The 9,454-nt window shown below is 52.4% G+C and overlaps 1 protein-coding gene across 1 annotated transcript; it reads left to right on the plus strand.

The window, feature by feature from the left end:
- Positions 1-2,385: 2,385 nt before the first annotated feature.
- CCDC177 (coiled-coil domain containing 177) lies at positions 2,386-8,527 on the plus strand. The gene is made up of 2 exons (XM_028725234.2): positions 2,386-2,686; positions 3,749-8,527. Exon 2 carries the CDS (start codon positions 3,768-3,770, stop codon positions 5,829-5,831), a length of 2,064 nt encoding a protein of 687 aa, XP_028581067.2. The 5' UTR covers positions 2,386-2,686; positions 3,749-3,767; the 3' UTR covers positions 5,832-8,527.
- The last annotated feature ends 927 nt before the right edge of the window (positions 8,528-9,454 follow it).

The following is a 9,454-nucleotide window of genomic DNA, read 5'->3' on the forward strand; positions in this document are numbered from 1 at the left end:
GGGGGTGCTTTCGAACTGCTAGGTTGGCAGGCGCTGGGACCGAGCAACGGGAGCGCACCCCGCCACGGGGATTTGAACCGCCGACCATGCGATCGGCAAGTCCTAGGCGCTGAGGTTTTACCCACAGCGCCACCCACGCTGTTTCATATTGCATTGTAATTGTTATATGAGTTTTGCAGGCTGCCCAGAGAACTTATGTTATGGGGCGGTTATGTAGATCCAGTTGAGAACAAGAAATAAATCTTAGCATCCATTTGCAACATCAAAATGGCTCAATGTTGCGTTGCCCAGGTGTTTCCAGCAGCACAGAGAGTGGGCATGTTGCAGGGCAGATCTTCATGAAGCCAAGGGCGGCCTGCGTATGTAGGAAATATCATGCTCAATATTTCTCTGATCAGTTTGAGGCTATTCTTGAATGCTCTCTACTGCATCCTGTAACAATAAAACCCAGACTGTTTTATTGCCTGCGAGTCGGATCAGAAGGGAGATACTGTTGCTTTATGTTAGGAGCACCATCAACTTTTGCACCTTCTCTCACGAACCTTGCAAGAATAGAGGAAACTGCCCAGAGCAAGCAGGTTAACCACTCTTTGGAGGAACAGCTGGGTGCACCCAGGTGACTGTCGCTGGGCCACTCTTCAAGTTATCACAGAACAAGTGGTGGGATGGATCCTGTACCTGGGGGAGAGCAGTCTGTGATGAGCAGAGACAGACTCACAGAGAGCGATGAGCAATAGTCAGCAGCTGGAGCAGATGGTTCCTGGACTTAGAAACATAGAAGGTGTTGCGAGGAGGTGAGAGGGAAGAGGGAATGGTACCAAATGGGTGCTCTGCCACTACCACTATTGGGGCTTGGGGGAAAAGCAGAGAAACTGTGATTATAGTCCTCCTCCCCCTGCCCCCGTTGGGGTTGTAGTGAAACTGTGCAAAGTGGTTGTCTGTTTTGTGCATTCAAGCTGTGAGCAAAGGCAGATTTAGGGGAGAGCGACCAGTTAGCCTGCACTGGGCACAGAGCCAAAAGGGTCTCGCAGGGGGCACAGCAACAATGGCAAACAAGGCAAGAGGTGGGGAAGAGGGAGTGAGCTGAATTTTGGTGTTGCACCAAATTTTAAAGCCCAAAGTTGGCCACTGCTGTGAGATGCTTACCTGTATTTATCCAGTTGTGACATTGGTTAGAGTGTCCTTTGCCAACAGAGGGAGCCTGTTGGGAGCAAATGTTACAGCAATATGGTCAAACAAGATGTCGTTTTGCTGTATACAGTTGTACCTTGATTAAGTACTTAATTCGTTCTGGAGGTCTGTTCTTAACCTGAAACTGTTCTTAACCTGAAGCACCACTTTAGCTAATGGGGCCTCATGCTGCCGCCGTGCTGCCATAGCATGATTCCTGTTCTCATCCTGAAGCAAAGTTCCAAACCTGAGGTACTATTTCTGGGTTAGCGGAGTCTGCAACCTGAAGCGTATGTAACCTGAAGCGTATGTAACCCAAGGTACCACTGTATAGGAGAATGGAGAAAGGGAGTGAGACATGAGAGCAACAGTTATATATTCCAGCAGGTTTGCCCCTTCCTTTGCTTAATTGTATGGGGTGGCCTATCCTAGAACCCCCAGTTTTGTATTGGGTATTTGGGAGGCTGTTTCACACACAACAAGTGACCTTCCTCCCTTTTCCCCATCACCAAGTCCCCCCACTCCCTGCACAAATTCTAAGTGTGCACAGCACCAGGCCACAAAGATATAGTCCACGTGCTACATGCCCCATCATCTGAGCTGTGGTCTCCCCACCCCTGCCATCATCTGCCATGTGGAGATAGTGCTGCTAGCCAACCTTACAAGGCTGTTGTAAGGATTATGGAGATACCACGTATGAAGCTTTTCACAAAAGGGATTTTTCACATATTTATTTATTTTAATAGCTTTTCTCCAGGAAAGGTTCTCAAAGTGCATGGCTACAAACAAGACAGTCCCTGCCCCTGCTTACAGGACACAAAAGGAAAACAGATTGGGAGGGAGGAGGAAATAAACTCAGGTACAAGTTCTTACCTACTAAGATCCTAGTGATGTCCAACCTTAGTCCTACTCTGAGACCCACTGTGGGCTATCACTCGCATTGAGCTGTAGGGGCAGGCGTGAGGGTTATTCAAAAGGCACAGGGGGAAATACTGCAAGGGCAAGAAAACTCGCAGTACGCTCCATCCCCTCCTCTCTTGTTCAGACCCCTCCTTCCTCCTCCTCCCCGCGTCCCCCGTCTCGCGGCAAGTGGCGCGGAGCAGCGTTCCCCGCGCGTCTCTCCTTCCCGCGGAGCAGCAGCGGCGCAGCAGCGGAGGCTCCATCGCATCCTCGCAGGCGGAGCTCCGAAGGCGGCGGCGGCGGAGGGAGGGAGGGAGGGAGCGAGGCCGGTGGCGGCGGAGATGGGCAGTCGCTGTCCTCTTCCACCTTCAGCCTAGGAGCCACAACATGCTGGGGGTTGCGCAGCCCAAGGCACCTGCCAGCTGCCTCCTCCCGGCCGTGGGCAGAGGCTCTGCGCGGGGGTTGCCGGGCGCCATGGAGAGGCCGCCGCAGCCGCCACTGCCGCTGCTGCCGCCCGTAACCTGATCTGCCCCCCACACGACACACTCTCACACACACCAATACCCGTTTGGTGCTACATCATCGACAGCCCGCGGAGCCCCCGAAAGCCAAAGCGGTGAGTGATCGGCACCCCCTCCCCCTCTTCGCCCACCCCAGATGTTTTTGTCTGCGGCAAGGGGGCTGATCGATTGATGCACGATTTGCTATGGGGCGGGAGGTGGGAATCCGAAGGGTCGCCGGGAGGGGCAGGCAGCTCACCGCTGTCGCTGGAGGAGAGTGTCCGAGGCTTTCCAAGGATGGCTGTTCCCCCCCCCATCAGGGTGTTTTCTGGGGAGCGGCGCTGCATCCCAGCGGCAGGGAGACGAGGCGGAGGCTTGTCCAGAACCGGGGAAACCGCGGAGAGGTCGGTCTCACGGGACCCGGAGGAAAATCAAGTTTGCGTTAGAAAGAGGCGCTTTGGGATCCTGATCCCCTCTGTCCTCCCCACACCTACCCGCCCTCCCCTTTCTCCGGTGGCAGGTGCGAGGGGGCTGGGGAGACGGAAGGGAGGGGGTCCTCTTCAGCGCCCCTCTCTCCCATCTCATGTATGGGGGAGGCTAACCTTAATGATCCACGTCGCCCAGGGCGGAGGGAGAAGCGTTTGGGGCGGGGGAGCTTCGGTTGGGATCCCGCCCATGGACACACACACCGCCGTTAGGTTCCCCTCCCCTTGATCTCCCGTTACTCAGGACGACTTTGCAACTTCTCGCAAAACTCCGCACTCTTTCTCCTTTCAGTCACTGGGGCAAGAACCGCGGTGCCCAGAAGCCAACTCCCAGGGGCCGAGGTCCCTTCGGACCCCTCAATAAAATATTTGACACACACACACACCCAAACTGATAGGCATTGCCATTCAAATAGTGTGCCTCTCTTGTGATCGATTATGCGGGGTGGACCACCCCCCAATACCCCTGCCACGGTGCGGGGAGTCTCCCCGGATGGATCTTGCCCGGGTGCTATGGGGGGTGGAGAAAGGTTGTGGGTTCCTCTGCTTCCCACTGCGCCCCCCCCCCCAGGCCACGGAGACGCAGATGCCGGCTAATCCCTCGATGGCAGCAGATTAAATCCCGGCGAGGTTATTTTTACGATTGATCCTCCTGATTTCGCTGCTTCTGTTTTTGCTTTCGTTCCCTCGCAGATCCTGCAGGAAGCCAGGCATGGTGGATCCGGTGGCGGATGCGGGCGAGGAGAAAGACGCAGAGCCCGGGAGCGCGGCAGCAGCAGCAGCAGCAGGTGGAGACGAGGCCTCGGCGGCGGCGGCCCCGGCAGCAGCAGCAGCAGCCAGTTCCTCCTCCTCGGCGGCGGCGGATGGGGCCTCTCCGGCGTCCGCCTCGGCGGAAGCGGCGGCTCCTCCTGGCGGAGACGCGGGGCAGCTGCGCGAGGAATCGCCGATGCTTCACCTGGACCTGTACAACTTCGACTGCGCCGAGGCCGAGGGCAGCCGCTATGTGCTCACGAGCCCGCGCTCGCTGGAGGCGTGCGCCCGCTGCGCCGTCAAGCCGGTGGAGCTGCTGCCGCGCTCGCTGGGCGAGCTGGTCAAAGAGGCGCCCGGGCGCTCCATGCGCGTGGCCGCCGGCCTCTACGAGGTCTACGAGATGGACCGGCAGAGGAAGCTGCAGCAGTGCCGGGAGGAAAGGGAAAGGATTATCCGCGAGGAGAAGAGGAGGCTCTTCACGCCGCTCCTCACCGCCAGCCTGCCTTCCTCGCCGGCGCCCAGGATCGCCTTCAAGAGCACCAGCGGCAGCTGCACCCCGGTAGGGCAGGCCAGGACCGGCTGCTTGCCTCCTCCTCCTGCTGCTTCTGCTGCTCCCACGGGCGCCAGGACCAAGAAGAGCCACTCCCTGGACTCCTTGCAGAAGAGGAGGGATGGCCACTCCACCAAAACCTCCTCCGACTCCGGGGCCTCCTCCTCCTACAGCGGAGACAGTTTCCGGGACAAGTGGCCCAAGGAGCTGCCCAGGACTAAGACGGTGGCAACCATGACGGCCCTAGTGGGGCGCAGCTTCAGCTTGGGCGACCTGAGCCACTCGCCCCAGACGGCCAAGAAGGTGGAGAGGATCGTCAAGGAGGTGAAGAGGAAGAAGGGCCTCAAGGAGGTGACGGAGAGGGACCGGAAGATCGCAGCGCTGATGATCGCCAAGCAGCAGGAGGAGAGCATCTTGAAGGAGCAGAGGTACAGTGCCCACCTGCAGTGGGACATCCAGCGGAGGCAGGCGGAGCAGAGGAGGGAGCGGGAGGAGAGGCAGAAGCAGAGGGCCTTGCTGCAGTGCCACCAGCTGTGGGAGTCGCGGCTGGAGAGGCGGCGCAGCAAGGTGAGCCAGGAGGAGCAGGCGGCCACCCTGCTGAAGCAGAAGCAGAGCTGGCAGCAGGAGGAGAAGTGGCGGGAGCACCTGGAGAAGCAGGAGAAGATGAGGCGGGAGAGGCAGGAGAAGGCCCTCCTGGACGACAAGAAGAAGAAGCGCCACCAAGAGCACAACCTGAAGGCTCAGGAGGAGGTCAAGAAAGAGGCCATGGAGCGAGAGGTGCAGCTGATGCAAGAGAAGCTGTCCTTGGCGGCCCAGAAGAAGCTGAAGAAGGAGCAGCTGCTGCAGAGGGAGAAGCGGCTGCTCAACCAGGCCGAGAAGCGGAAGCACGAGATCATCCTCAAGGAGAAGGCCAAGCAGGAGGCCGAGGAGAAGGCGGTGCTGAGGGCTTCTGTGGAAGGGAGCCTCAACAAGGCCCAGGAGAAGTACGAGCAGCTGGTGGAGAAGAGGAACCAGGAGCTGAGGGAGAGAGCCAAGCGGGAGGAGATGCACAGCCAGAGGGCCAAGAAGGCAGCGGAGAGGAGGGACCGGGAGCAGAAGGAGTACTTGAAGGCCTTGGCCAGGGCTTCCGAGCGGAAGCTGCAGCATGCGGCCCAGGTGGCCGAGGAAGTGGTGCAGCAGAAGGCCCAGAAGGTGGTGCAGAGCCGGCTGGAGAAGGAGAAGGTGCAAAAGGTGAACAAGAGGAAGGTGGAAGAGAACGAAGACATCCGTCGCAGGGAGATCTTGCAGTCCATTGAGAAGAAGCTGGAGCGGAGTGAACAGATCTGTAAGGAGAAAAAAAATGTCTTGGAAAACGCCCGGTCTGTTGCTCGGGCATCGTTCCATGTCCGGGAAAAAGTCCGGGAAGAGATGAACATACGTACCTTTGACAGGATGGCCTTTGAGGCGGAATTGCAGGCCAGCCTGGTTAAGAAATAAACAGTCTTTTTTTTCCTATTTCAGTTAAGTGGCAAAACCTTTTTTTAAAAACATTATTTATTGTTTCAGGGGAGCACAGAAACTTTGGCAGCTACTTCACAGAACTTTTTCAAACTGCATTTGTTCAGACAACTGTTTCTGCCATTCCTAAGGAGGAAAAGGTATATCTTACCCTCCACTGAAGAAAATGTTGTTTACAAGGCTCAAAACAGGGACAAATAAATTTTCTACAACCTAGTGCTGCAGTAAAAGCTCCTCAGAAAATCACGGGCCATTTCAATTCCTCCTGCAGAAATTACCAAACAAGCAGCTGCTTCCTTTTTTTATACACCTCACACTTAATTTGGATGCCATTCGCTTTGGATCAGGCTGCAGCATTTGCATGCTGAGACTTCCGCTCCCTTTAATATATAAAGATGAGTGTATTTTACAGTGTTTTGGCTCATATGGTGCACTTTATCCATGCTCTTGGAATGGAAACACTGGAGCTTGTAATGGACATTTCTAGACAAAAAAATGCAAGTAAAATTCTGATTAGGCCTGATCCATGGCATTAAGCAATATGCAGAAATTCTGGTGCAAATAAAACTATAAACATATGGGAGGTGTTTTACAGCTCCTTTCAGCAACTTTTTGCTGAGAGTTATTGGGTGGCATCCAGCTGTGTCCATTGCTGAAGGAAGGGATCCTCAGTGGAACAGGAAAGGGAGGGAATTTTCAGCAGTCCCCCCCCCCAACTCATGCAGCCTCCCATGGTTCCTCTAGAGCTGAAGCTGTAGTAAAAGGTAAAGGTAAAGGTACCCCTGCCCATACGGGCCAGTCTTGCCAGACTCTAGGGTTGTGCGCTCATCTCACTCTATAGGCCGGGAGCCAGCGCTGTCCGCAGACACTTCCGGGTCACGTGGCCAGCGTGACAAGCTGCATCTGGCGAGCCAGCGCAGCACACGGAATGCCGTTTACCTTCCCGCTGGTAAGCGGTCCCTATTTATCTACTTGCACCCGAAGGTGCTTTCGAACTGCTAGGTTGGCAGGCGCTGGGACCAAACGACGGGAGCGCACCCCGCCGCGGGGATTCGAACCGCCGACCTTTCGATCGGCAAGTCCTAGGCGCTGAGGCTTTAACCCACAGCGCCACCCGCGTCCTGAAGCTGTAGTAGGAATCATAAAAAATGCTTGCCTCCCTCAATCTGTTGCTGAATGCCTTCCATCAATGGGCAGACGCCAATCAACGCCACCCACTTCTTACAAGAAACATAGTAGAAAGAACAGGCAAATGTTGCAAATATTGACCTGTAGGAATAATTGCACCAAAAGTGTTTAAAACCACCTTGAAACTTGGTTATCTTGTTGCATTCCAGGTGCGTTCCTGTAGTACCATACCTAGATTATTGGATAAAACCCGTTTAGACCAATGTGCCCAGTATAAGAAGAAAGTATCGTGCCTGATCAGAGAGCTGTATGCTGAAAGTAACATCTCCACTTATCCAAAACATTAATAGCAGCTAAATGTATACACAAGTGGAACTAGCTGCAGGCGAAAGCTTATGAACCACCTACATACTGGATGGTAATTTAATTCCTTCACAGTATGAAATAAGGTCTAGTCAAATTATTTCAGTTGTTTGTCAAGTGAGGCTAATAATGGTGTATGGAGACATATCTTGTAACCAAATGAGTTTTGTAATATCTCTGCTCAGCATGGGATCATATCAGCCTGGATAGCTCAGTTGGTTAGAGTGTGGTGCTGATTATGCCAAGGTTGCAGGTTCAATCCCCTTATGGGACAGCTCCAGAATTGCAGGGGGCTGGACTAGATCAGTGGTGGCCAAACCTGGCCCTCCAGCTGTTTTGGGACTACAGTTCCCATCACCCCGACCACTGGTCCTGTTAGCTAAGGATGATGGGGGTTGTAGTCCTAAAACAGCTGGAGGGCCAAGTTTGGCCATGCCTAGACTAGATAATCCTCAGGGTCCCTTCCAAGTCTCTGATTCTAAGACATTTCTACAACTTTGAAGTAAACAGTTGTGTTAGCAGCAGAATGAGTCCCACTAGCAGAATGGAGCTCCCCCCCTCCATCTCCCTCCAAATTAGCACTGTAGGGTGGGGGGTCAGGAGAACTCCAAGAATGGGGAGCAGGGGGAGGAAAAGGGAACTTGTTTCACCTGGCAAGCAGAAATACTTGCACCCGCGGAACCATCGTAATAGTGAAACACTAAATTCCTCTGAGTATCGTAGAACGAGTCCCTTAAGGAAGCACGATTGTCCCCCTGAAAATTGCACTATGCAGAAATAAGTTGTCATGTTCATTATTTGGTTGGTTATTAATATTGTAACAACTTAACTTAGCAAGCGAGATCTTCTGCAGTACTGGAAGGGGCTAATATAGGAATGGTAATGTCCCCAAACAGAACAGAATTGCTAAATGTTGGCGACGCATCAGGACTGGCTTTACAATTCTGTTTTTACATAAACTATACAACACCATGAGCATATATGCCAGGTAGGGTTTTTTAAAAAAATTAATTTGCTTATTTATTAAAATATTTCAGAGCACCTTTCAAGGTGTAATGGCCCTCACAAGGTGGTGTACAAAATTCCAGAATAAAATATCATGATATATAAAATCATCCAGTTAAAAATGGAACAGTACAAATTAATCCAAGCACAGCAGTTAATAAAATGAGATTGAAAAAGAACGGTCTTCAGAGTTTTCTTTTTTTTAAAAAGCACAACCTGATAATGATGCAGCCACACATTTTTGGGAGGAGAGAGCTACACAGGTTTGAGGCAACCACCAAAAAAGCCCTGTTTCAGGTACCTGTCAGCCTAGTAGCACATAGGTAGCTAACCTGATGTCCTTCAGATGTTTTAGACTCCCAACTTCTGTTTGTTTCAGCCAGCATGGCCAGTGCTTAGCGATTGTGGGAGTTGTAGACTACAGCCTCTGGAGGACACCCCATTGGCTATGCATAATCTAAGCTGTATCATTAAGAGGTTGGGTGGCCATGATCTGCCAGGGATTCTTTAGCTGTGGTTTCCTGAATTGCTGGGGGTCAGACTAGATCTACAATTATGCAATTCTATGATAATAACAATACAAAACCTGGGAGTAACAGAATGTGTAAAGTTGTAAATGAATACATGCATAATTTATTTATTTCTTGGCTATAGGATATGGTTAAGGACAAGTGGGAGAAGCCAAAAAGCTTAGATGTATAGTGATAAATTCCAAAGTCCAGGCACTTTACATGACAATCCACATCGCATTCTAAGATTACACAACAAAAATGAATTTCTGGCCAACATAGACATTGCAGCTTCAATACCAAGCTAGCTTCTCTCCCCACCCCAACCCTGCACCTCCATCCTTCTGCTTTGTTTAAAATCCATGCTGATGAAGCATTTGGATGGACTGAAAAGTTAGCTTGCTAATTCATGACATTTGGATTGGTACATTTGATACAGGGTCTTTGGAAATGGCAAATCAACTCTCAGCTATGCTTGCCAATTTATCCTTCCCAGTTCTCCCATTTTCTGAGAAAAGCTTTAAAACCACCTTTTTAAAATGTGGGGTGGGGGGTTTGGGGGTGGGGTGGGGCTGGCTATTGGGTTGTTGTTTTATT

This window comes from Podarcis muralis, chromosome 1, assembly GCF_964188315.1.
Source record: "Podarcis muralis chromosome 1, rPodMur119.hap1.1, whole genome shotgun sequence".
Lineage (NCBI taxonomy): Eukaryota > Metazoa > Chordata > Lepidosauria > Squamata > Lacertidae > Podarcis > Podarcis muralis.

Coding starts and splice junctions, on each gene's coding strand:
- CCDC177 (XM_028725234.2), top strand. CDS start 3,768: ATGGTGGATCCGGTGGCGGATGCGGGCGAGGAGAAAGACGCAGAGCCC.